Source organism: Amblyraja radiata, chromosome 7, assembly GCF_010909765.2.
Source record: "Amblyraja radiata isolate CabotCenter1 chromosome 7, sAmbRad1.1.pri, whole genome shotgun sequence".
NCBI classification, from domain to species: Eukaryota; Metazoa; Chordata; class Chondrichthyes; order Rajiformes; family Rajidae; genus Amblyraja; species Amblyraja radiata.
The window spans coordinates 8,789,687-8,817,475 of NC_045962.1; the positions used below are offsets into that span (position 1 = coordinate 8,789,687).

Below are 27,789 nucleotides of genomic sequence, written 5' to 3' on the forward strand. Positions count from 1 at the left end.
AGAAGAGGGAGGGGATGGGTTTGGTCTGAAGAAGGGTCACCCATCCCTTCTCTCCAGGGATGCTGCCTGTCCCGCTGAGTCACTCCAGCTTTTACTGTCTATCTTGTGGGCTTTGTACAGGTGATACAAGGCGCAGAGACAGGGCAGCAGGTTGTTTGTGTGTGTGTGGAGAGAGCACCCCTGGGTGTCCCCACCCCTGGGTGAAGCTGCTACTCGGGAAGTGCTGCTTTGACACTCCCCCGGTGACCACGCCCAGACTCGGAGCTGGTGTGAACCTCGGCTCCTTACTCAAGAGTCCAGGACATTGGGCGGGCTTGAGGAGAGAGAGAGATACAGAGAGAGAGACAGAGACAGAGAGAGAGACAGAGAGAGGCACAGAGAGAGAGAGGCACAGAGAGAGACAGAGAGAGAGACAGAGACAGAGAGAGAGACAGAGAGAGAGAGACAGACACAGAGAGGGGGGGGGAGACAGAGACACACAGAGAGAAAGAGAGAGAGAGACAGAGACAGACACAGGAAAGAGAGAGACAGATAGAGAGACAGAGACAGACAGAGAGAGAGAGAGAGACAAGCAGACAGAGGGACCCTTGTCCCGGCTCCACAACTGCGCTCTGGGCGCCCGGGACAGGCCGAGCTGCGGGTAGGAAGGGAGCGGGGAGGGAGGAGGGATGTTGTCCGCCCGCAAAACGGTGCGGAAGTCTTAAGTTCTCGGGAGAAGTTTCAGTGCGGCCAGGTGAGTGTGGGGGGTGAGGGAGCGCCGGGTGAGTGGTGGTGGGGGGTGAGTGGTGGTGGGGGGTGAGTGGTGGTGGGGGGTGAGTGGTGGTGGGGGTGAGTGGTGGTGGGGGGTGAGTGGTGGTGGGGGGTGAGTGGTGGTGGGGGGTGAGTGGTGGTGGGGGGTGAGTGGTGGTGGGGGTGAGTGTGGGGGGTGAGGGAGCGCCGGGTGAGTGGTGGTGGTGGTGGGGGTGAGTGTGGGGGGTGAGGGAGCGCCAGGTGGGTGGTGGTGGGGGGTGAGTGGCGGTGGGGGTGAGTGTGGGGGGTGAGGGAGCGCGGTTGCATCTTTCACTTCCACATGGTGCTATTTGTCATGTTAGGAGCCACTTACTGCTACAGCACAGAAACTGTCCATTCGGCGCAACTCCTCTGCACCGACCAACATGTCCCACCTCCACCTGCCTTGTCTGCCTCTGGTCTATATCCCTCCAAACCTAACCTATCCCTGTCCAAAAATGTCCTCGACTACCTCCCCCAGCACCTCTTTCCATACACCCACCATCCTCTGTGTGAAAAAAGTTGTCCCTCAGGTTCCTATTAAATCTTTACTCACCTTAAACTTATGTCCTCTGGTTCTTGATTCCCTAAACTCTGGGTAAAGAATGTGCGTTCACCCTATCTATTCCCCTCATGGTTTTATACACCTTTATAAGATCATCCCTCAGCGTGTGGATTTTTAAAAGGCTTTTAGACTTCCGAGATACAGTGGAAACAGGCCCTTCGGCCCACAGAGTCCGTGCCGACCAGCGATCACCCCGTACACTAGCACTATCCTACACTATACCGCTGCGTCATTTTGTCTCATGATAGCCGAAGATCTCAGAGAAAACCCACGCAGGTCACGGGGAGAACGTGCAAACTCCGTACAGACAGCACCCGTAGTCAGTCTTCTCAAAGTTGCTATCAAACTCAACAAAGTGTGCAGACATCTCATGTCTCACCAACCCCTCTTTACAAATTTACTAGTTTTTGCACATTACAAGTCTGAAGGAGAGTCCTGACCCAAAACGTCATCTGTTGATATTGTCCAGGGATGCTGCCTGACCAGCTGAGTTACTCCAGCATTTTGGTTTTTATTCCTTACAAACACCTCTCTTCATTACCATGCTCTAAACTAAAGTTGCTCTGAAAATGCAAGGTGTTGTTGGCCTGAAGAGGTATTATGGAAGCTTCCTTTATTTCTGACGCTGTGGACTCTGGTCCTAGTCTCTTCCACTAGTGGCAACATCCTCTCCACATCCACTCTATCCAGGCCTTGTATACTTGTCATATACTTGTGGGCAGAGTCCGTTTTCTTGGGTCTCAACCCGAAACGTCACCTATTCCTTCGCTCCGTAGATGCTGCCTCACCCGCTGAGTTTCTCCAGCATATTTGTCCATCTTGACCTTGAAGCTCATTTTAGTTCAATGTTGTATGATGAGTTTCTCATGAAGTTGTGTTCCGACAGGGATGTTTGCCTATCTCCTGGCACTGCTGCTGCTCTGGTTTCTGTGCTGGTGGCTACGGGACAGAGTCAGGCTGGGGAAGGTTTCGGACAAGCATGTTTTCATCACCGGCTGCGACACTGGTTTTGGCCGTCTGGCGGCCAGGGCCTTCGACAGGGAGGGGTTCCAGGTGCTGGCGGGCTGCCTGACCGAGGAAGGAGCTCGGAGCCTGACGACGGACACTTCCAGCAGACTGAAAACCATCCAGCTGGATATCACCAAATCAGCCAGCATTGAGGATGCAGTGAATCAGATCACCCAGGAGGTGGGAAATGCAGGTAGGTCACCTGCTGATGGATGTTACAGTTCCGCCCACTGCGTTTGGTGACCACTAACCCTGACTGGACATGCTGTCCTTTGGCATAGAGTCGTGGAGTCATACAACATGGAAACGGGCCCTTCAGCCCAACTTGTTCATGCTCATTAAAAAAACCCATCTAAGCTGTCCCATTGCCTGCATTTGGCCCGTATCCCTGTCCTAATGTTTTTTAAATGTTGTTATAGTACCTGTGTCACCAACCTCCTCTGGCAGCTCGTTCCATATACTCACCACCCCCTGTGTGAAATAGTTGCCCCTCTGGTTCCTGTTAAACCTTTCCCTTCTCACTGTTAGCCTGTCCTGTGGTTCTAGTTGTTGCCCCCCCCCCCCACCCCACCTCGGTCATGACTGACCATGGGTGATGCATCCTGGTCGGATGCAAGCCTGGGCCATGTCATATGGAGGACAGGCTGTTGCCCATGCAGCACGTCCCCCCTCTCCACGTCACTGATCGATCCAAAGGAACAGCAGGGCCGTTACAGTTTGGCACCAGCGCCGTCGCAGGAGCTGCCAGAGCGAGGTTGTAGACAACGACGAACTGCCTTAGGGGCTCCGACTCCAGATTTTCTTGAGGTTTACTCCTGGAGCCTTTTCCATGACTGGATATGGCCACAAGGCAGCGGAGGTTTTAAATCAGAGTTTTCCCTCTCCTAGATGGACTGCCTTCCCAGGCTGACGAGTCCCATCTGCCCGAGACTCGTGGGGGCGGGAGCGTCTACCTTCCCGTGCAGGTCTATAGCACCTGCCCACTGCCCTTATGTGGTTCATGATTCCCATAATCTGTGTAAAAGATTCTCTGCGTATCTATTTGGCCCATTTCCCTCTAAACCCCTTCAAGGCACTCGCCACCCTCTGTGTAAAAAAAAAGTTTTATCTAAATATAATTGTTTTATATTTACATTGCCTCAGAAAAGCAGCCAGCATAATCAAAGACGTTTTCCTCTCACCGCGCTCCTGTCAGGCAGAAGGTACAGAAACTTGAAAGTGCACACCACCACACTCAGGAACAGCTTTTCCCCCTCTGTAATCAGGCTCCTGAACAGTCCTTCCATAAGCTAGGGTACTGTCTGATTCATCTATATCCCATTGCGGATATTGGACATTGTTTATGGAACTGATGCGCTACAATGCTGAGAACTATATTCTCCACTCTGTATCTTGCCCTTTGCTCTACCTATTGTATTTGAGTTTGACTTGACTATATTGATGCATGGTATATTCTGTTCTTAGAATTAGAATTAGAATTTCCTTTATTGTCATTCAGACCTTACGGTCTGAACGAAATTTCGTGCCTGCAGTCATACATACAATAATACAATAATAAACAACAATAAACACAAATTAACATCCACCACAGTGAGTCCTCCAAGCACCTCCTCAATGTGGTGGAGGCAAAAATCTTAGGGCTGCAGTCTATTCCCTCCTCTTCTCCCTCTGCGCTGAGGCGATACCCCACCGGGCGATGGTACAAACAGTCCCGCGGCTCACCGAACCCCGCAAACGGGCCGGCTCAAACACCGCGGCCCGGGGTGGTCGAAGCTGCCGCCCTCCAGTCCAACGGACGCAGCCGCTGGCCCGCGGCTCAACCCCGGACTGTGGTCACCGCCGCCAGAACACCTGTCCCAGCCACCGGAGCACCGTTCCAGCCCCGAGCCGGATCGCCCTCACGTGAGTGCCGTTCCTCCCTCGAGCTGGGCCGCTCCGACGGGAGCGCCGTACCTCCCTCGAGCTGGGCCGCTCCGACGGGAGTGCCGTTCCACCCTCGGGCTGGGCTGCCCCGACGGGAGCGCCACAGCCCCTCACGAGAGAGTCTCAGCCCCGTGCCAGGCCGCCCTCACGGGAGTGTCACAGCCCCTCACGGGAGCGCCGTTCCAGCCCTGAGCTGGACCGCCCTCACGGGAGCGAGCCCAGGGCAAGTCCTGACTGGCTCTGCCTCCGGAGTCTCGAGGTCGCCAGCTCCGCCATTAGGCCTCAGCGCAGACGGAGGCAGAGAAGGGGGATACGACAAAAAAGTTGCATTCCCCCGAAGGGAGAGACAGCAAGCCCTGTTTCAACCCCCTCCCCCCCCCCCACATAAACACAACCTAAAAACCAAAAACTTAACTAGACAAAACGAAAAAAAACAACACAAAAAAGTAAAAACAAACGGACTGCAGGCGAGCCGCTGCTGCCAGGGCAGCGCCGCCACTTCCGGATTAGATTGCATGCAAAATAAAGCTTTTCACTGTACCTCAGTACACGTGACAGTAATAAACATAACCTCGGTTTCCCTCCGTTGAATTATCAGCTAGAAACATTCTAGACTGAATTTATGAATTGTATTATCTGATCTGTTTTTATACTATGCAAAACCAAGCTTTTCACTGCACCTCTGTACACATGACAATATTAAAGCTAAAGCCCCCCCCCCCCCCCCATGGGTTATTCACACCCCCTCCCTTCCTCCCGGGTTATTGACACCCCCCGCTGCCCCCCCTCCCAGGTTATACACACCCCCCCCACCCCGACGCCACAATGCCCCCCCCCCACTTTGAAGCGACTCGTCTCCTCACCCTTTCCAAATTAATAACATCTTTCCTATTACATGGTGCCCAGAACTGAACACAATACTCTAAATGCAGCCTCAACAACATCTTATATAACTGCAACATGATCTCCCAACTACTATACTTAATACTCTGACTGATGGCCATTTTGACCACCCCATATACCTGTAACCAACCGACTTTCAATGAAGTATGCACTTGTAATGCTAGATCCCACTTTTCTACAATACTTCTACAGTCTTATCAATCACTGTGTAGGTCCTGCCCATGTTAGAATTTCCAAAATGCAATGCTTCACATTTCTCTGTATTAAATTCCTTCGTCTCTGATTGATTTTTTTGAAGATGTGACCAAAAAGGTCGATGAGGGCAGATCTGTAGATGTTGTCTACATGGACTTCAGTAAGGCATTCCACAAGGTTCCACATGGTAGGCTGCTCTGGAAGGTTAGATCGTATGGGTTCCAAGGAGAGATAGCTGAATGGATAGCAAATTGGCTTCATGGAAGGAAGCAGAGGGTGATGGTGGAAGGTTGCTTCTCGGACTGGAAGCCTGTGACTAGTGGTGTGCCTCAGGGTTCGGTGCTGGGCCCGTTACTGTTTGTCATCTACATCAATGATTTGGATGAGAACATTCAGGGCAAGATTAGCAAGTTCAAGTTCAAGTTCAAGTTCAAGTGAGTTTATTGTCATGTGTCCCTGTATAGGACAATGAAATTCTTGCTTTGCTCAAGCACACAGAAAATAGTAGGCATTTACTACAAAACAGATAAATGTGTCCATATACCATGATATAAATATATACACACATGAATAAATAAACTGGTAGTGCAAATAACAGAAAGTGGTTGCTAATAATCAGAGTTTTGTCCGAGCCAGGTTTAATAACCTGATGGCTGAGGGGAAGTAGCTATTCCTGAACCTGGTTGTTGCAGTCTTCAGGCTCCTGTACCTTCTACCTGAAGGTAGCAGGGAGATGAGTGTGTGGCCAGGATGGTGTGGGTCTTTGATGATACTGCCAGCCTTTTTGAGGCAGCGACTGCGGTAAATCCCCTCGATGGAAGGAAGGTCAGAGCCGATGATGGACTGGGCAGTGTTTACTACTTTTTGTAATCTTTTCCTCTCCAGGGCGCTCAAATTTCCGAACCAAGCCACGATGCAACCGGTCAGTATGCTCTCGACTGTGCACCTGTAGAAGTTAGAGAGAGTCTTCCTTGACAATCCGACTCTCCGTAATCTTCTCAGGAAGTAGAGGCGCTGATGAGCTTTTTTGATAATTGCGTTCGTGTTCTCGGACCAGGAAAGATCTTCAGAGATGTGCACCCCCAGGAATTTGAAGTTCTTGACCCTATCAACCATCGACCCGTTGATATAAATGGGGCTGTGGGTCCCCCTCCTACTCCTTCCAAAGTCCACAATCAGTTCCTTGGTTTTGCTGGTGTTCAGGGCCAGGTTATTGCGCTGGCACCATATGGACAGTTGCTCGATCTCTCTTCTGTACTCTGACTCATTCCCATCAGTGATACGCCCCACAATAGTGGTGTCGTCAGCGAACTTGATGATGGAGTTCGCACTGTGGTTCGCTACGCAGTCATGGGTATAGAGTGAGTACAGCAGGGGGCTGAGCACGCAGCCTTGAGGTGCTCCCGTGCTGATTGTTATTGAGGCTGACACATTTCCACCAATACGAACAGACTGTGGTCTGTGGACGAGGAAGTCGAGGATCCAGTTGCAGAGGGATGCGCAGAGACCCAGTTCTGCGAGTTTGGTAACCAGTTTGGAGGGGATGATTGTGTTAAATGCCGAGCTGTAATCAATGAATAACAGCCTGACATATGAGTTTTTGTTGTCCAAGTGGTCCAGTGCGGAGTGGAGGCCAGCGAGATCGCATCCACCGTTGATCTGTTGTGGCGGTACGCGAACTGCAGTGGGTCCAGGTTTTTGTAGGATGTAGGAGTTGATTTGCTCCATGATCAACCTCTCAAAGCACTTCATCACCACCGGCGTTAGTGCCACTGGTCGATAGTCATTGAGGCACGTCACCTTACTCTTCTTGGGCACCGGTATAATTGATGCCCTTTTGAAGCAGGTGGGGACCTCAGACCTCAGAAGTGAGAGGTTGAAAATGTCCGTAAAAACTCCCGCCAGTTGGTCCGCACAGGTTTTTAGAACACGGCCGGGTATACCATCAGGTCCAGGTGCTTTTCGGGGGTTCACCCCTCTGAAGGATTTCCTGACATCGGCCTCTGTGACTGAGACTGAAATGCCATCACAGCGAATGGGGGATCGGGAAGGCACATCAGTATTCTCCCTGTCAAAGCGTGCGTAAAACGCATTGAGCTCGTCAGGGAGTGATGTTACACCGGCATTCGAGCTGCCTCCTGGTTTTGCTGATGATACAAAAGTGGGTGGTTTTGTAGATAGTATAGATGGTTGTGAATGATTGCAGCAGGATCTGGATCGATTGGCCAGGTGGGTTGAGGAATGGTTGATGGAATTTAATACAGAGGAGTGTGAGGTGTTGCATTTTGGGACGTCGAACAAGGGCAGGACCTACACAGTAAATGATAGGCCTCTAGGTAGTGTTGTAAAGCAGAGGGATCTAGGAGTACAGGTGCCTGGTTCCTTGTAGGTCTTGTCGCAGGTAGATAAGGTGGTCAAAAAGGCTTTTGGCACTTTGGCCTTCATCAGTCAGAGTATTGAGTATAGAAGTTGGGAGGTCACGTTACAGTTGTATAAGACGTTGGTGAGACCGCATTTAGAATCTTGTTTTCCATTCTGGGCACCATGTTATGGGAAAGATATTGTCAAGCATGAAAGGGTTCAGAAAAGATTTACGAGGATGTTGCCAGGACTAGAGGGTGTGAGCTTTCTGGAGAGGTTGAGTAGGCTGAGTCTCGATAGATAGATAGATAGATAGATAGATAGATAGATAGATAGATAGATAGATAGATAGATAGATAGATAGATAGATAGATAGATAGATAGATAGATAGATAGATAGATAGATAGATAGATAGATCGATAGATCGATAGATAGATAGATAGATAGATCGATAGATCGATAGTTCGATAGATCGCTAGATCGCTAGATCGCTAGATCGCTAGATCGATAGATCGATAGATCGCTCGCTCGCTAGCATCGCTCGATAGCTAGATCGCTCGCTCGCTCGCTCGCTGCTCGCTGCTCGCTCGCTCGCTCGCTCAGCTCGCTAGCTCGCTCGCTCGCTCGCTCGCTCGCTCAGCTCGCTCGCTCGCTCGCTCGATCGCTCGCTCGCTCGCTCGCTCGCTCGCTCGCTCGCTCGCTCGCTCGCTCGCTCGCTAGCTCGCTCGCTAGCTCGCTCGCTCGCTCGCTCGCTCGCTCGCTCGCTCGCTAGCTCGCTCGCTCGCTCGCTCGCTCGCTCGCTCGCATCGCTCGCTCGCTCGCTCGCTCGCTCGCTCGCTCGCTCGACTCGCTCGCTCGCTCGCTCGCTCGCTCGCTCGCTCGCTCGCTCGCTCGCTCGCTCGCTCGCTCGCTCGCTCGCTCGCTCGCTCGCTCGCTCGCTCGCTCGCTCGCTCGCTCGCTCGCTCGCTCGCCGTCGCTCGCTCGCTAGCTAGCTAGCTCGCCTTTATTGTCATTCAGACCGAAGTCTGAACGAAATTGCAGCAATCATACATATAATACAATAAAAACAACAATAAACACATATTAACATCCACCACAGTGAGTCCACCCAGCATCTCCTCACTGTGATGGAGGCAAAAGTCTTTGGTCTGTTTCTGTTACTATCCATGGAGTGCAGGAGGATGAGGGGTGATCTAATAGAGGTGTACAAAAACATGAGAGGAATAGATTGGGTAGATGCGCAGAGTCTCTTGCCCAGAGTAGGGGAATCAAGGACCAGAGGACATAGGTTCAAGGTGAAGGGGAAAAGATTTAATAAGAATCCGAGGGGTATCTTTTTCACACAAAGGGTGGTGGGTGTATGGAACAAACTGCCAGAGGAGATATTTGAGTCTGGGATTATCCCATCATTGAAGAAACAGTAATGGACCCGTCCCACTTTGGCGTGCGCGCGCGCACACGCACACACACACACACACACACACACACACACACACACACACACACACACACACGCACACGAAGGTTGGCGCTGTAATTAGGACGGCTAAGCACAGTGTACAGTAAGTCCTTTAAAAGTGGTAGGGAGAAGGAGTGGGGACACTTTTAAGAAGCCAGAGATACACGGCTGTGAAGCTCGTGGACATTTACCATTACCGGTCAGTAACTACTGCTTATGTTTTTTTTCACAATGAACCAATGAAATTCACCGGTCAGCACCGGCTGCAACCTACGAGAAACTACAAGAACCTTCGACTTCCTGGCAACCCACTAGGACCTCCTGGCGACCCACCTACGGCACAAGAATTCTCACTACTCTCCATGGCGGCTTCATTCTGGTCGACGCTAATTTTTCAACATGTTGAAAAATTCACGGCGACCATAATGAGGCCGCGACTAGTTCCCAGAATGCGGGAACTCCTCACGACCATGAAGGCGACTCCCCGGCAACCGCCCGCGAACATGTTGCGACTGCATAATCTCCTGAAGTCGCCTAAAAAGTTTCCTAAGTGGGACAGGCGCATTAGACGGGTACATGGATAGGACAGGTTTGGAGGGATATGGATCAAGTGCAGGCAGGTGGGACTAGAGTAGCTGGGACATGTTGGCTGGTGTAGGCATGTTTGGCCAAAGGGCCTGTTTCGACGCTGTATAACTCTATGATCATTCCTCAGCCCAACTGATCAAGATATTCTGTAATTTCTGACAACCATCTGCAATATCATCCACTTTAGTATAATCTGCAAACTTGCTAATCTTGCCATGTACGTTCTCATCCAAAACATTGATATGGATAATAAACTGTAATGGGCCTAGCACTGAACCCTGAGGCAGACTACTAGTCACTAGTTACTGTTTGATGTATAATTCTCCAACCTTGTCCCTGCAGGTCTCTGGGGATTGGTAAACAATGCCGGGATCGCCGGAGTTCTCTGCCCCACAGATTGGTTAAGAATCGAACATTTCAGGAGACCCATTGAAGTGAATTTATTGGGACCTATCGCGGTGACGTTAAAGCTGCTGCCGCTGGTCAAGAAGGCCAGGGGAAGGATTGTGAACGTGACCAGCGTGCTGGGACGCATGGCTCTGGGTGGCGGTGGCTACTTCCCAGCAAAGTTTGGAATGGAGGCTTTCAACGACGGCTTAAGGTGAGGGCAGGATGAGACTGGCATTAGCCGCTGGTTATCGGTGTGTCAGTGACGTGGCATCATACCACGTTTTATCCTGACATTTGGTAAAGGGAACATGACAAGCCTAGAGTCATCCAGTGTGACAACAGGCCCTTCGGCCCAACTTGCCCACACCAACCAACAATGCCCCAGATACCCACCACTGCTGTTAGTCCCACCTGCATGCGTTTGGCCCATATCTCTCTAAACCTATCCAATATATGTACCCATCTAAATGCTTCCTAAGCATTGCGATAGTCCCTGCCTCAACGACCTCCTCCGGCAGCTCGTTCCATACACCAACCACTCTTCGTATAAAAAAGTTACCCCTCAGGTTCCTATTAAACCTTCCCCCACACCCTTCCCTTCTATCTTAAACCTATATCCTCTGGTTCTTGATTCTCCTACCCGGAAAAGACTGTGCATCTACCCGATCTATTCCTCTCATGATTTTGTACACATCTATAAGATCACCCCTCATCCTCCTGCGCTCCAAGGAATAGTCCTAACCTGATCAACTTCTCCCGATAGCTCAGGCTCTCAAGTCCTGACAACATCCTGGTAAATCTCTACACCAGCTTGACAGCATCTTTCCTATAACATGGTGAACATTGAACACAATACTCTCAGATTATAGATGAACCCTTTGTGTCCTTACAGCCCTGGTGCCCAGAGTTGGACCTCCTTCCTCGATTTCTACTTGCTGAGTTTTGTACGTAATTCTGCCCGTCATAGAAACTGCACGTCCATGTGAAAATAACAGCAGACGTGCTGCATTATTTAGTTTAGTTCTGTTTAGACTAGAGATACAGAGCAGAAACAGGCCCTTCGACCCACCGAGTCCACGCCGACCAGCGATCCCCGCATATTAACACTATCCTACACCCACTAGGGATAATTTTTACATTTACCAAGCCAATTTACCTATATACCTGTATTTCTTTGGATTGTGGGTGGAAACCAAAGATCACGGGGAGAACGTACAAGCTCCATACAGACAGCACCCGTAGTCGGGATTGAACCTGGCTCTCCGGCATTGCAAGCGCTGTAAAGCAGCAACACTGCTGCTGCATTTGTGGGATGTATTGACATGAAAACTGCAGTACAATGGGCGGCAAGGTAGTAGAACTGCTGCCTTACATCCTGACCTCGGATGCTGTGGGTGTGGTGTTTCCCTGTGACCGCGTGGGTTTCCCCCGGGCGCTCCGGTTTCATTCCAAAAACGTGTAGGTTTGTATTTTAATTGGGCCTCTGTAAATTTTAAATTGTCCCTAGTGTGCAGGATGGTGCTAGTGTATGGGATGCTCGCTGATCAGTGCGGACTGAGTGGGCCGAAGGGTCTGTTTCCACACTGTATCTCTAAACTCTTTTATTAGTTGGAAAGAAAATTTGCTTCTTTAGGTACTTCCTGTACAATTTGTCATTTAATTAAATTGTGATAAAATGATGGTAACTGAAGAAACATTATGGATCCTAATCGGTTACGTGATTAATGAAGTAATGATACAGCTTTACAGGACTTTGGTTAGGCTGAATTTGGAGTATTGTGTGAAGCTCTGCTCGCCCAATTACAGGAAAAAAAGTGGAGGGTTTGGAAAGGGTGGTTTACCAAAATGATGCTTGGATTAGAGGGTTTTAGTTACAGGGAGAGGTTGGACAGGCTTGGATTGGAGGTTCAGGGGTGGCTTGTTGGAAGTATATACAATTATGAGAGGCATAGATAGGGCAGACAATCAGAACCTTTTTCCCAGGGTGGAAAGGTCCAACACTAGAGGGCATGGTTATAACGTGAGAGGGATAAAGTTCAATGGGGATGTGTGGGGCAAGTTGTTGACACCGAGAATGGTGGATGCGTGGAACAGGGGGGGTGGTGGAGGCAGATAAGAGAGAGGTGTTTAAGAGGCTTTTAGATAGGCACATGGGAATGGAGGGATGTGGAGCTTGTACCGAGATCAATTCAGTTATGGGCCGATCCCACTTGGCCGTCATTTGCGCGTAAATTACGCGACATCATTTACGCGTCACGACACACGACGCGCGTGACGTGACACGCACGTGATGCTCGCATGTTGCGCATTACGCATGCATGGTGCGCGATGACATAGGCAGTGACGCGCAAATGACGGCCAAGTGGGACAGGCCCTTGAGGCATCATGTTCACTAACGTTGTGGGCCAAAGGGCCTGTCCCAGTGCTGCTCTGTTCTATGCTCAAACTGTCGGCTCACTTGCCATAACCAACAAGACAACTCAATACTCTTGATCCCTGAGATAATTACAATTACAATTGGTAGTAAGGAAGGCAAATGCAATGCTAGCATTTATTTTGAGAGGACTAGAATACAAAAACAGGGATGGAATGCTGAGGCTATATAAGGCGCTGGTCAGACCGCATTTGGAGTATTGTGAGGAGTTTTGGGCCCCATATCTGAGGAAGAGCATCCAGAGGAGGTTTTTGAGAATTGTCCCAGGAATGATTAGGTTAACATGTGATGAACTTTTGACGGCACTGAGCCTATATTCGCTGGAGCTTAGATGGGTGAGGGGGCCCCTCATTGAAACTTACCGAATAGTGAAAGGCCTGTTTACAGTGGATGTGGAGAGGATGTTTCAACTAGTGGGAGAGGCTAGGACCAGAGGCCATAGGCTCAGAATAAAAGGTGTACCTTTAGAAAGGAGATGAGGAAGAATTTCTTTAGTCAGAGGGTGGTGAATCTGTGGAATGTATTACCTCAGACGGCTGTGGAGGCCAAGGCAATGTACTGATATTTTTAAGGTGGAGATTGACAGATTCTTGATTAGTACTTGATCATAGTGCTATTATCTATATATCTATATTACTAAAAGTCTGTTCTTGACCGGTTTTGGCCATCTGTGCTGCGATTTCCGAGAGAACGCCGCCATCTATGGCCGTCATTTTTGGCCACCTTGCTCAGAGCCCCCCTCCGCCGTATGTGTGCCAAGGATTTTTCCCGTCGATGAAAAATGACAGAGATATTAATGATTTTACAAAATTCCCCATTCTCCCTGCTGCCCCTGCTGGCGGCAGGGGGGAGGGACTATAAAACCAGGAAGTTTTTTCCCCCCCTCTCCTCTCCCCCCCTCCTCTCCCTCCCTCTCCCCCCCTCTCCTCTCCCCACCTCTCTCCCCCTCTCCTCTCCCCCCCTCTCCTCTCCCCCCTCTCCTCTCCCCCCCCTCTCCTCTCCCCCCCCTCTCCTCTCCCCCCCTCTCCCCCCCTCTCCTCTTCCCCCCTCTCCTCTCCCCCCCTCTCCCCCCCTCTCCTCTCCCCACCTCTCTCCCCCTCTCCTCTCCCCCCCTCTCCTCTCCCCCCCTCTCCTCTCCCCCCCTCTCCTCTCCCCCCCTCTCCTCTACCCCCTCTCCTCTCCCCCCTCTCCTCTCCCCCCCTCTCCTCTCCTCTGCTAAGTGCGAGGAATTTACCACATTTTTCACCAGCAAGGTAAAGAATATAAGAACGAATATTTCCCCTCCCACCCGTGACCTGGCTGCCTCATTGGTCTGCTCTTCAAAATTAGACAGTTTCCAACCCGTTACTTGTAAAACTGATCACCACCATGAAACCTACTACCTGCCCCCTCGACACTGTCCCCTCGGCCCTCCTAAAGGACGTCATTACAACAGCTGGTCCCAGCATCCTCGCCATCTTCAACAGCTCTCTGGCCACTGGCACTGTACCTACCTGCTTCAAGCATGCGATGGTCCAACCACTCCTGAAAAAACCTAACCTCGACCCCACCTTGCCAGGCAACTACAGACCCATTTCTAAACTGCCTTTCCTCTCAAAAGCCCTTGAAAAGGTAATTTTAAGTCAACTTATACCTTACCTTCACCAAAACACTATTTTGGAAACTTTCCAATCAGGTTTCAGGGCTCACCATAGCCCAGAGTCTGCCTTGCTGAAGGTACACAATGACCTACTCCTCACCATTGACTCCGGCGACTGTGAAATCCTGCTCCTTCTTGACCTCAGTGCAGCATTTGATACTGTCGTCCACACCATCCTAATTGACCGTCTCCGGTATGGGGTTGGTATTGATGGCACCGCTCTGAGCTGGTTCAACTCCTACCTCAAAGGTAGGAGATTCTCGACTAACATAGGCAACTCATTCTCCTCCCCAGCTAATCTCTGCTGTGGGGTTCCACAAGGTTCCATCCTTGGCCCCATTCTCTTCTCCCTGTATATGCTCCCCTTATGCCAAGTCATTGAAAGGCACGGCATTTCCTTCCATTGCTACACAGACGATACCCAACTCTATCTCCTCCTGAAGCCCAAAAACCAATCTAATCTGTTTAACCTTACCCACTGCCTCGAGGATATAAAGTGTTGGATGGCCCAGAACTTCCTCCAACTAAATGAGAGTAAGTCTGAGGTCATCCTTCTCGGCCCCTCGGACTCAATCAAAATGATAGCAGGCAACCTTGGAAGCCTTACCCCACTACTCACGTCAAAAACCTTGGCGTGATATTTGACTCAGCACTGAAATTTGACAAACAAATCAATGCCGTGGTAAAAGCTAGCTTCTTTCAGCTTCGGACGATAGCTAAAATAAAACAATTCCTCCAGTTTGATGACCTGGAAAAGATCATCCACACATTCATCTCCTCCCGCCTAGATTACTGCAACTCCCTTGCACCAGCCAATCTTCCCTGTCCCGCCTGCAACTGGTCCAAAACGCCGCAGCGAGACTCCTGACGGGCACCCGAAAAAGGGACCACATCACCCAGATCCTGGCCTCTCTCCACTGGCTCCCTGTGCGGTTCCGTATAAACTTCAAAATACTCCTCCATGTCTACAAAGCCCTCAATGGGCTTGCCCCCACCTACATAAAAAGTCTTCTCACCCACCACTCCACCTCCAGGCCCCTCAGATCGGCCGACTTGGGGTTGCTGAATATCCCACGGTCTAGGCATAAGCTTAGGGGCGACCGTGCCTTTGCGGTTGCAGCCCCTAGACTGTGGAACAGCATCCCCTTTCCCATCAGAACTGCCCCCTCCATCGACTCTTTTAAGTCAAGACTAAAGACTTATCTATACTCCCAAGCCTTTCCTGACGTCCTCTGAGTGAGGGCTACATGTATATATGTATGTAGTTTGTTTTGTTGTGCTATTCTTATAACAAATGTGAAGCACTTTGGCCAACGAGAGTTGTTTTTTAAATGTGCTATATAAATAAATGTGACTTGACTTGACTTGACTTGACTAGTACGGGTGTCAAGGGTTATGGGGAGAAGGCAGGAGAATGGGGTTGAGAGGGAAATATAGATCAGCCATGATTGAATGACAGAGTACTGTAGATGGGCCAAATGGCCTAATCCTGCTCCTATCACTAATTAACATGAATATTCTGACCCTCGTCCCATACCTGCAGTGGGGGGAGGGGGTAATTGGGAAGAAGCAAACTACATCCTAATCTTTGGGCAAATTATATTGTAAGAAAAGGTTAGTGATGGCGAGGAATGATTAGGTCATATGGAATAGGAGTAGAATTAGGCCATTCGGCCCATCATGGCTGATCTATCTTTCCCTCCTAATCCCGTTCTCCTGCCTTCTCCCCATAACCTCTGACACGGGTACTAATCAAGAATCTATCTATCTCTGCCTTAAAAATATCCATTGGCATGCTCGCTTCGGCAGCACATATACTAAAATTGTAACGATACAGAGAAAATTAGCGTGGCCCCTGCGCAAGGATGACGCAAATTCGTGAAGCGTTCCATATTTTAAAATGTATATATATATCCATTGGCTTCCACAGCCTTCTGTGGCAATGAATCCCACAGATTCACCACTCACTGACTAAAGAAATGTCCCCTCAGCTCCTTCCTAAAGGAACGTCCTGTAATTCTGAGGCTATGACCTCTAGTCCAAGACTCTCTCACTAATAGAAACATCTGCTCCACATCCACTCTATCCAAGCCTTTCACTATTCTGTATGTTTCACATCCGCTGAGATATGCAAACAAACTGAGAATTGTCCTTTCTCAATGGTTCAATAGTTCTCTATAATACGTGTACCTACATACAGTGATTTGTGTTTGCATTCAGTTCAATAAAGTATTGCCATACCTAAGCACAGTCCCCGATTAGTAGGAAACGCATAAAAAATAGTCCGCTGAGACCATATGCAGGAGTCGCCAGGTTTAGGGGTTGTTTCCAAAGTCCAGTCTGGTCCGTGTGCTTGGTCTCCTGGAGTGGAGCTTGACCCAGGCGAGACCCAGGCTGCTGCAAGGCCTCCAGCCGTCACCTCTGTCCGGATTAGGGTTGCTGACTGTGCCATATTAGCCAGGACATCCCGTATATTGGGCTAAATTGCTTTGTCCCGTAAGGGACCGTCCTTGTCCCGTATTTGACTGCTACTACTCGGGTCGAGGGGACTGTTGGGTCGGAGTGCCGCGTCCTCACCCGTCCCGATGTAGTGCAGCCCATGGAGTGCAGCAGCAGCAGCCCCTCGCCCGTGGCCCCGTCGGTCGGCAGCCCGGCCAGCTGTCCGACCTTCGGACCTTTGCTTACCCCCGACACCACCGCCCCTCCTTCTCATGGCTGATCACCGGTTCATGATTTGGATGGGGAGCCGGACTTTGCGCACGATGTCGCGTGGCCCGGGCCAAAAACTCCTCATTCACCCAGCCACGGCCGAGTCGGTCAATGAATTGCCGTCGGGAATTTGTCCCTTATTTTGACCTTTTGCCCCTTATTTGGGAGTGGGAAAGTTGGCGACCCTGTGTCCAGCGAACCGTCATCCCCCTCCTCGCCTCGTCCGGTCATCTTCAGCCTTTGTGCCTCGGTGGCGCCCCCTGCAGCCGACCTTGTGGGCATGGAAGGTAAGACTCTGGTTCCCTCTCTCATCTGCTGGACTGTTCTAACCTGTGCAAAAATGTGCCCTTTGTTCAGGCGAGACATGAAGAGTTTTGGGATCAAAGTTGCTTGTATCGAACCGGGGAGTTTTGAAACCAGTATGACGAACTTTGACGTGCATCGCCACAGCAAGCAATGCGTGTGGGATAGCCTGCCAGCAGATGTGAGGAAGCAGTACGGAGAAGATTATTTCTTGCAATGTAAGCAATATTCACCACTTCAACTCCTCAGAAATAAACCCATTATCGTAAGATTTACATTGTGAATATTAGGCATAGATATTTTATTATCATGTCTATGCTTTGCTTAAAAAATATTTACTCATTACACATACCAAAAATCATGAAGAATTTTTAAAGAATCGATCTTTGTCATGAAACACAATTAGTCAGCACGGTGGCACAGAGTTGCTGCCTCAAGGCCCTGTCCCACTTTCCCGAGTTACTCACGAATTCTCCCGACTTTTCCCCTTGATTCAAACTCGGAGAATTACAGTAATAGCCAGCCGAAGGTACTCGGGGCTATTTTTTTTACTCGTGGACATTTTTCAACATGCTGAAAAAACGTCCCGACTTACCTGATGCCCCGAGTACCTACGGCTGGTATTACGAGCCGCTGCAAAATATCTATGGACTCGCTACGGACTCCTACGGACATTCACCGAGTTTGAAGCAAGGGGAAAACTCGGGAGAATTCGTGAAAGTGGGACAGGGGCTTCACAGCACGAAAGACCAGGATTTGATTGCGACTACGGGTGATGTCTGTATGGAATTTTACATTATCCCTGTGACTGTCTGGGTTTTCTCCGGGTGCTCCGGTTTCCTCCCAAACTCCAAAGAAACATAGAAAATAGGTGCAGGAGTAGGCCATTCGGCCCTTCGAGCCTTCACCGCCATTCAATATGATAGAACATAGAAACATAGAAATTAGGTGCAGGAGTAGGCCATTCGGCCCTTCGAGCCTGCACCGCCATTCAATATGATCATGGCTGATCATCCAACTCAGTATCCCGTACCTGCCTTCTCTCCATACCCTCTGATCCCCTTAGCCACAAGGGCCACATCTAACTCCCTCTTAAATATAGCCAATGAACTGGCCTCGACTACCCTCTGTGGCAGAGAGTTCCAGAGATTCACCACTCTCTGTGAAAAAAGTTCTTCTCATCTCGGTTTTAAAGGATTTCCCCCTTATCCTTAAGCTGTGACCCCTTGTCCTGGACTTCCCCAACATCGGGAGCAATCTTTCTGCATCTAGCCTGTCCAACCCCTTAAGAATGTTGTAAGTTTCTATAAGATCCCCTCTCAATCTCCTAAATTCTAGAGAGTATAAACCAAGTCTATCCAGTCTTTCTTCATAAGACAGTCCTGACATCCCAGGAATCAGTCTGGTGAACCTTCTCTGCACTCACTCTATGGCAATAATGTCCTTCCTCAGATTTGGAGACCAAAAGACGCGGTGGGCTGAAGGGCCTGTTTCCACGCTGTTTCTCTGAAAGTCTAATCTTCACTTGTCTGAAAGGCTTGCTACATCATTTGATGGAAAGGCATTTTGAATTAATTTTTGAAAGCTAATTTCCATGGAAAAACTCCACATATGATTATAACTGTTCACGGCTCAATTGTTATTGTTATTGTATTGTTATTGTATTTTTTAATGACCACACAGCCAGGCTGGTGGAATTTGTTCTCAGTACAGCTCGATACAGGTTCCAACATTTCATCAAACATTCAACTCGTAACGTAGATATACATACAAACAGACACATTTCATAATACATAAGGGCCACGCTTATTCGTATTTCCTCACCGTACGGAGTTTAAAAAGTTAATTGCGGTAGGAATGAAACTGTTTTTGAAACGGGTTGTTTTGGAGGCAATTGACCTGTAACGCCTCCCAGAGGGCAGTAGCTGAAAGGCATAGTGTGCAGGGTGAGTGGGGTCAGTGATGATCTTGCGGGCTTTGTGAAGTGTCCGTTTATGGTAGAGTGATTCAAGTGATGGAAGGGGTAAGCCAATAATTTTGGAAGCTCTGTTTATAATGCGTTGTAGTTTCTTCCGGGAGAGTGAGTCGAGGCTGCCGAACCAAACTGTGATAGATGAAGTGAGGATGCTTTCAATAATGGCTGTATAGAAGCAGAGTATCAGATGAGGCCTTACTCTGATCTTCCTAAGCTGTCGAAGATGGAAAAGTCTTTGCTGGGCTTTTCCATAAATGTGGTCTGCGTTTGTCCTCCATTTGAGATTGTTGCTGATGTGGGTACCAAGGAGTTTGAAAGTGTCAGTGATGATGATGGATTCACTGTTGATGAGCACAGGAGTTTTGGGGGGTGGCTGGCGTCTGAGGTCGATGATGAGTTCTTTTGTTTTTGATGAATTGAGTGAGAGGTCATGGTCTGTGCACCAGGTCACTGCTTGGTTGATCTGTGCACGGTATTCAGTTTCTTGGTTATTGGTGATGAAACCTATGATTGTTGAGTCGTCCACGTATTTGTACAAGTTGACGGAGCTGTGGTGGGATGTGAGCTGGTTTGTGTAAAGAGAGAAAAGCCAGGGTGAAAGAACACAGCCTTGGGGTGTGCCTGTACTGAGGAACAGAGGGGAGGATGTATTATTGTTGATCCTCACCCTCTGTTTCCTGTTCCAGAGAAAGCTGTGAATCCAGTAACAAATGCATGGATCAATGTTCATGTCCAGTAATTTATTAAACAGTATAGCCGGGTTTATTGTATTGAATGCCGAGCTGAAATCCATGAACAGGATGCGGGCATATGTGTTTGCGGACTCCAGGTGGTTCAGGATGTGATGAGTTGCTAAGTTGACGGTGTCCTCAACTGAGGATTTATTACTAAACCTGGGTGTAGAGATAGCATTTAGTTATTGTGTTTCCTAAATGATCGGTTTTGAAACATAACTATTGAGTACAGTATTGTGTAATTTACTGTAAGGCCCCTGGGTTCGATCCTGACTATGGGCCTTGTCTGTATGGAGTTTGTACGTTCTCCCAGTGACCAGGTGGGTTTTCTCACGAGATATTCGGTTTTCTCCCACTCTCCAAAGACATACAGGTTTGTAGGTTAATTGGCTCGGGTTTGTATACTTGGTATAATCATCCTTAGTGTGTGTAGGCTTGTGTAAATGTGCAGGGTCCGCTGGTCGGTGCGGATCCGGATGGGCCGAAGGGCCTGTTTCAGCACTATATCTCTAAACTAAACTAAACTAAAGTGCAGTGAGGCTGTCTGGTTTGGACATGGTCTGCATTTTGTAACTTTAATAATGATGGTTGTATTTCCTCTTGGAGTTGATAACAACTTTGCAGTTTACATGCATGGACTTGCATAGGAAATACGTGTCTCTGCTGCAGCTTTGGTACCTCATGCAGTCGCATGTTTTGCATTTTGCATGGAAATGGCGCGCAAAACTGATCGAGGGTTCAAGGAACTCCATGTTTCATCCACCTTTCTGTCACACTAATGTCATTGAGGAAGTTCACTTGCTCTGGTGCAATAGAAACATTAACCCCTCCTTCCCTGCGCTACAGATGGCAGAAATGTCGGTCGCAAAGCATTTTCCACTTTAATGCCAGATTTCCAGCATTAGACTAACATAGATTCATACAGCAAGGAAACTGGCCCTTCGGCCCAACTTGCCCATGCCGACTAATATGCCCACCTACTCTAGTCCCACATGCCCGTGCTTAGCCCACATCCTATCCATGTAGATAGGATGCCGGAGTAACTCAGTGGCACAGGCGGCATCTCTGGAGAGAAGGAATGGGTGACGTTTCAGATCGAGGCCCTTCTTCAGGCTGAAGGTAACGGGAAAGGAAAATGAGAGATATTGATGATGAAGTAGAGAGTATGGAACAAATGAATGAAAGATATACAAAAATGTAACAATGATTAAGGAAACAGGCCATTGTTAGCTGTTTGTTGGGTGAGAACGAAAAGCGGGTGTGAATTTGTGAGAGAGAGAGAGAGGGGGGCAGAGAGCAAGGCAGAGAGAGAGGCAGAGAGAGGAGAGGGCAGGCAGAGAGAGGGCAGAGAGGCAGAGAGAGGCAGGCAGAGAGAGAAGGGCAGAGAGGCAGGCAGAGAGAGAGGCAGGCAGGGAGGGGCAGAGAAGGGAGGGAGAGAGAGAGGGCAGAAAGACAGGGCCGGCCTTACGAGGTGCGGGGCCCAATTGGGACCAATTTTGATGAGCCCCAGGTTCCCAGCCAAGGTTTGTAGAATCTTAGAAATACAAATAAAGTCTATAATAGACTTTATATCTCTATGGTAGAATGGAAAGTAATCAAAATGTGCGCTTAAAAAGTGCCTGCGAGTTAATGGACCAAACAGATCTAAGCTACATTTTAATATAAAATTGCGTACATGTAAGCTTGCAAGTAACAAACAAAATGTGTAGATCATCTCTGAAAAGTACATAATTACAATACCACTTGTTTTAGTGACAATTAAATGAAAAAAACAATTAACTAGATCCTAGAAAACCAATAACTGTTGTCGAAAAACCAGTCCAGGCATTACATTTTGTGCTTCAGCCCCATCCTACCCTTTGGGCTTCTACCCCATCTAAACTTAGTTGTCTGTGTGTGTGTCTTAGTTGTGTGTGTGTTAGTTGTCTGTGTGTGTTAGTTGGCTGTGCGTTATGCGTGTGTGCGGGAGGGAAGGAGAGAAGGAGGGGGAGGAAGGAAGTTATGGTAATAGAGCGATCCTTTCTTTCTTCCTCGCTCCCTCTTCTCGCTCCTTGGTTTTCCTTCCTTCGCCCTTTCCCCTCCTGTCTGCTCTCTCCATTCTTTCTTTCCTTCCTCCTTTCCCCGTCTCCCTCTCTCTCCCTCCGTTCCTTCTTCCTTCTCTCCTTGCCCCTCCTCTCTTCTTCTCTCCTCCTTTCTTTCCTCGCTCTCCTTTCCCCTCTCTCTCTCCCTTCTTTCCTTCTTCCCTTTCCTTCTCTCCTCCTTTCCTTCTCTCCCTCCTTTCCTCTTCCTCCTTGTCCCTCTTTCTTTCTTTCCCTCCTCTCCTTCTTCTGGGTCCTCTTCTTTCCCTTTGCCTTTTCCGTTCTGCCTTTTTTATCTTCTGCCGCGGTTTGTACAAAGTTGCTCCAAGCCTCGGCCCGGCGATCCCTGTATTGTTCACTGTGTCTCCCCGGGGAGAGAGAGGGGTGGAGCCGGGATTGTGTGCGTGAAGCACGGCGACTGGAGGGGCGGGAGCGCTGCCCCGGGCCCGTGAGGGAACGACCCACCTCCCCCTTCTCCATCCCCCCTCACACCCCCTCCCCGTCTACCCCTTTCTTCCCCCTCAAAATGCAGCGGGTCGGGCGGCATTTCTGGACACAAGGAATAGGTGACATTTCGGGTCGAGACCCGTCTTCAGACTGAGCCAGGGGAAAGAAGAACTCAAACCAACCCCCCCCCCCCCCCCCCCTTCCCTCCGTCACGGACATGGACCGATCGCCGGTGCCCCCTTTCTTTTGGTAACCATTGGGTTTTTTACCCTTTTTCCCTTCGGAAAAATCCTTCAGGTTTTCAGGAAATCCTTCGGGGTTTTTTTTATTTCCCCCTTACCATTTCCGTACTTTTTCGATAGCTGCCATGACCCGTTTGATGTCATCCTTCGCCCTGCTCCTCAATGCTAACCCTGGTCTCAGCCCGCACCGATCTGCCGGACATGCTGTGTGTGTTTGTTTGGCGGAGACTGAGGGGAGAAGCGCCGGCACCAAGAGCGAGCGCACGTGCGAACAGACGGACGAAAGCAACGCTGGTTCAGTTATGCCTCCAATAAGTGTTGTGGGGGGACAGTTGCAGAGCCCTCGGATCTTTTGATTACTCTAGCGCGGGGCCCCCTTAGGCGCGGGGCCCAATTGGGAGCAATCGGTCCAATCGGCTTAAGGCCGGCCCTGCAGAGAGAGAGGCAGAGAGAGAGAGGCAAAGACAGGCAGAGAGAGAAGCAGAGAGAGAGAGAGGCAAAGAGGCAGAGAGAGAGGCAGAGAGAGAGAGAGAGGCAGAGATAGCGAGAGGCAGAGGCTACCGGTAGCAACAATAAGAGCAGCTCCGGGCCGACAAGTTCCTTGACTCGACACGACGCCTAACTGACCCACGCTCCATGACTGTCTCGCCCTGCGCTGAGCTTGCTGCGGGCTGCATGTGGCCATAGTTTGGAGACCACTGGCTTACGGCATAATTTCTTCATTAAATACTGTTGAGGATAGTATTGAGGACAGACTGTAAGGTCCTTCACATGTTTATTTAGCTTGCATTACCTTAAGGCATCATTTCTTCTTGGAGTCGAGAACAACTTTGGAGTTTACATGCATGCACCTTTGCATAGGAAATGCGTGTCTCTGCTGCAGCTTTGGTACCTCACGCAGTCGCATGACGCATGTTTTGCATTTTGCATGGAAATGGAAACTGATCGAGGGTTCAAGGAACTCCATGTTTCACCCACCTCTCTGTGACACTAATGTCATTGAGGAAGTTCACTTGCTCTGGTGCAACAGAAATGTTAACCCCTCCTTCCCCACTACAGTTGGCAGAAATGTCTGTCGCAAAGCATTTTCCACTTTAATGCCAGATTTCCAGCATTAGACTCATACAGCAAGGAAACTGGCCGTTCGGCCCAACTTGCCCATGCCGACTAATATGCCCACCTACTCTAGTCCACATGCCCATGCTTAGCCCATATCAAAGATCATAGAGCGGATCAAGATACTCCACTCCTGCATAATCCAATGCACTGAGGTGTAGTGCGTAACGGAGTGGGACGGCCGACATTTTAGTATGCGAACACGACTTCCGTTATGCCTCTCGCAGTGTGATCAGTGTTGTAAGGGAACAGTATGTGTGTGATATAGCTCATCTATCAATCCACATATTTTGGTTAATTTTCTTTTAAAGGGTTTTCCCCCTGCTTAATCGATCTGTTTCTGCCCATTTGCCTCCCATCCTTCCTCCCCAGCCCCCCCCCCCTTTGTGCAGTTTCCATTGTATTGCTTTAACGCACACTACACACACTTTTAACATATATATATATATGAATGTGTGTGTGTGTGTGTGCCTGTGTGTGAGAGGCACCATAGCGATAAATAATCTCAAAGTTCCTTCTCATGGATCAGAAGCAACTTTGATTTAAAGCAATGCTCTATTTATCTTTTTATCTTATTTCTCAGATGATGCACATAAACCATATAGGCAATTATATTTATAAATATATACATATAAATATATGCATATATATAAATATATAAATTCACACACACACGCACGCACGCACACACACACACACACACACACACACATATATATATATATATGTGTGTGTGTGTGTGTGTGATATATATGTATATAGATATATATATAAATATATATTATACACACACACACTATGATCTTTGGTCAAGAGTGTTTTATTGTCATATGTCCCAGATAGAACAATGAAATTCTTACTTGCTGCAGCACAACAGAATATGTAAACACAGTACTGTAAACAATATGATAAACGAGAGAGAAAAATAAGTTCAGTGTGTATATATACACATACTCGCATGTCTACACACACACACACACACACACATATATATACACACATACACACACACATATATATATATATACACATACACACACACAAAATAAACAATAATGGTGCAATAATAATAATAATAATAGTCTACTGTAGTTCAGAGCTTATTTAAGGATGTCGTGTTTAATACCCTGATGGCTGCAGGGAAGAAGCTGTTCCTGAACCTGGCTGTTACAGTCCGCAGGCTCCTGTACCTTCTTCCCAATGGCAGTGGTGACATGAGTGTGTGGCCAGGGTGGTGTGGGTCTCTGATGATACTGGCTGCCTTTTTGAGGCAGCAACTCCGGTAAATCCTTTCGATGGTGGGGAGGTCAGATGGACTGGGCAGTGTTCACAACCTTTTGCAGTCTTCTTTGCTCCTGAGCATTCAAGTTGCCGAACCAGGCTACGATACAACCAGTCAATGTGCTCTCAACTGTGCACCTGCAGAAGTTCAAGAGAATCCTCTCCGACATACCGAATCTCCATAATCTTTTCAGGAAGTAGAGGTGTTGATGTGTTTTATTTATAATTGCATCAGCGTGCAGGACTCTGCACGTCTTTGTCATATGGGTTGAAACAGAAGCAACTGGTGAAAACCCACGCGGTCACAGGGAGAACGTACAAACTCCGTACAGACAGCAAACCTTGTCAGGATCGAACCCAGGTCTCTGATGCTGTAAGGTGGCAACTCTACCGCTGCACCACCATGCCGCCCAAACTATATGCCAAACTTTAAAGTGCTGAAAAAGTTGCTGAAACAAGTTGCTATGAACCTATGTGTAGGAAGGAACGGCAGATGCTGGTTTAAACTGAAGATAGAAACAAAAAGCTGGAGTAACTCAGCAGGACAGACTGCATCTCTGGAGAGAAAGTCTCGACCCGAAACGTCACCACATCCTTTTCTCCAGAGATGCTGTCTGATCCGCTGAGCTCTTTGCTATAAATTATTTCAGTTTCCTTCAGTTTTAGCTCGGTATTGGAGAATATTTTATAGATATGTAAATCTTCTGAACCAATTCTTTCAAAGGGACATAAAATGCTCAATAATCATTTATAGTCTATCACTGCTTGTAATTTTCTGATCCAAAATATTCCAAAGATGTATGGCTTTGTCCGGCCTGTTTAAAACAATGCACCTGAGTGATTGAGAAAGTGTGAAAAGTTGGAACTAGTGTGAACGGTTGATTGATGGTTGGCATGGGCCTGTTTCTATGCTGCATCTCTAAATAAAATTATATATAACAGTAGAATTTGAAATGGCCATGCAAACTTGCAATGAAGCATGAAATTAGTCACCAGATTAGAAAAAGCATCTTAAAATACCCTCCCCATTACCATATCAGAAATAATAATCCTATCCATACAATGACTTAAAATGCCTAAACCAATTCAGCTGTAAACTGTTAAACCCAATAACCTATTGTGACTAGGTGAATAAAAATATTATTATTGATAATTTTGAGACTTCTCTTACAAGTGCAACATGATAGTTGTTTTTCCACCTTTATTTGTTCTTAGGTTGGATTAAAAATAAATAGGACAGTGAACAGAGTTTATGAATTCTATTTCCATTCCTTTATACTACATATACATTACCATTTACATTTGCCGCTAGCATCTAATTAATATTAACAACCTGTAATTAGGTTGTTGTAGACTGAACATGTTTCTTCCTGAATCATAAGGAGAAATTAGCCTCGTATTTTTCCATAAAAATAAGAAATATTATACCCGTGTAGTCGTCTCTGGATGAGTAGGTACATAGATTGATGTCAAAGGCAACATTTGAACAATATTCTTTTGTTCTCCTTCAGTGAGGCGCTGATCTCTGAGAACAAAGCATTGTTTCTCTTTTACAATATGTATGATGCACATATTTAAGTCCTGGTTTTCAATCATTGATGTGACATCTGGTCGGAGTTGGAAACAGTAGCTATTGAAAACACACACCCATATACAATATGGATAATTGTAAACGACATCTGCTCCGCCGCATTTATGAACGTTTTATACAGTACAGCTGATATAAGGTACATAGGGTGGGTATCGATTAATCCAAGCCAACAGATTAACAAAATAATCTAACCTCATGAATTCACTCAGGGTGTATTATGATGTGCTCTACACCACCCACTTTTATATTATCTGCAAACTTGCTAATCTGTTGGCTGGTGTGGGCAAATAGGGCCGAAGGGCCTGTTTCCACGCTGTAATGCCCCTGTCCCACTTTGGAAACCTGAACGGAAACCTCTGGAGACTTTGCGCCCCACCCAAGGTTTCCGTGCGGTTCCCGGAGGTTTTTGTCAGTCTCCCTACCTGCTTCCACTACCTGCAACCTCCGGCAACCACCTGCAACCTCCGGGAACCACACGAAAACCTTGGGTGCGGCGCAAAGTCTCCAGAGGTTTCCGTTCAGGTTTTCTAAGTGGGACAGGGGCATAAAAGACTCTATGATCAGCAGTTACCCATGATTTTATTTGTGATTCAGTAACACTTGCCTCTGATCCACAGCCTGCATTAGACGGGAGAAGCTGATGAGAATCTTGTCAAGTAGAGACCTGTCGCAGGTAGTGTGGTGCATGGAACACGCTCTGACAGCCAAGTATCCAAGGACCCGCTACAGCGCTGGCATCGACGCCAAACTGGTCTGGATCCCAATGACGTATTTACCAACGTTTATAACTGATTACCTGCTGAGTACGGACAAAATAATCGACCCCAACGCTGTGTAAAGACTCTCGCCCCGTTTCCACTCGAATGTCACTTTAGTAGAAGCATTGATGTGAGAAGAATGCTTGGCACATCGCACGCCGTTGATGGCGTATTTAACTCATTGCAGGAATACCATTGTTGCCATTGGTACAGTGTGTGTGGACTACATTTATGTCTAAATAAAGAATCTGTTTGTGGAAAGAGTGAAGATCACCGTGTTATGTGTAGAATGATGAATAAAAGATATTTGTGTTTGTGAAA

At 48.2% G+C, this 27,789-nt stretch overlaps 1 protein-coding gene and 1 non-coding gene across 3 annotated transcripts; both read left to right on the forward strand.

Annotated features, from left to right (window-relative positions):
- Positions 1 to 476: 476 nt before the first annotated feature.
- dhrs9 (dehydrogenase/reductase 9) lies at positions 477 to 27,789 on the forward strand. 2 transcript variants are annotated; one of them, XM_033023663.1, is made up of 5 exons: positions 477 to 640; positions 2,220 to 2,534; positions 10,114 to 10,372; positions 17,301 to 17,464; positions 27,328 to 27,789. In XM_033023663.1, exons 2-5 carry the CDS (start codon positions 2,222 to 2,224, stop codon positions 27,546 to 27,548), a joined length of 957 nt encoding a protein of 318 aa, XP_032879554.1. In that variant the 5' UTR covers positions 477 to 640; positions 2,220 to 2,221; the 3' UTR covers positions 27,549 to 27,789. The 2 variants fall into 2 exon arrangements, with proteins under 2 accessions (XP_032879554.1, XP_032879555.1); XM_033023664.1 differs by lacking the exon at positions 477 to 640 and adding an exon at positions 680 to 733.
- On the forward strand, positions 16,028 to 16,132 carry LOC116975707. Its single transcript, XR_004412710.1, has one exon. It is a non-coding gene; the product is annotated as a U6 spliceosomal RNA (small nuclear RNA).

Excerpts from the sequence above, each read along its gene's own strand:
- dhrs9 (XM_033023663.1), top strand. The coding sequence starts at position 2,222 with ATGTTTGCCTATCTCCTGGCACTGCTGCTGCTCTGGTTTCTGTGCTGG. Across the intron at positions 2,535-10,113 it reads CCAGGAGGTGGGAAATGCAG|GTCTCTGGGGATTGGTAAAC; the intron begins GTAGGTCACCTG and ends TTGTCCCTGCAG. Across the intron at positions 17,465-27,327 it reads AGAAGATTATTTCTTGCAAT|CCTGCATTAGACGGGAGAAG; the intron begins GTAAGCAATATT and ends TCTGATCCACAG.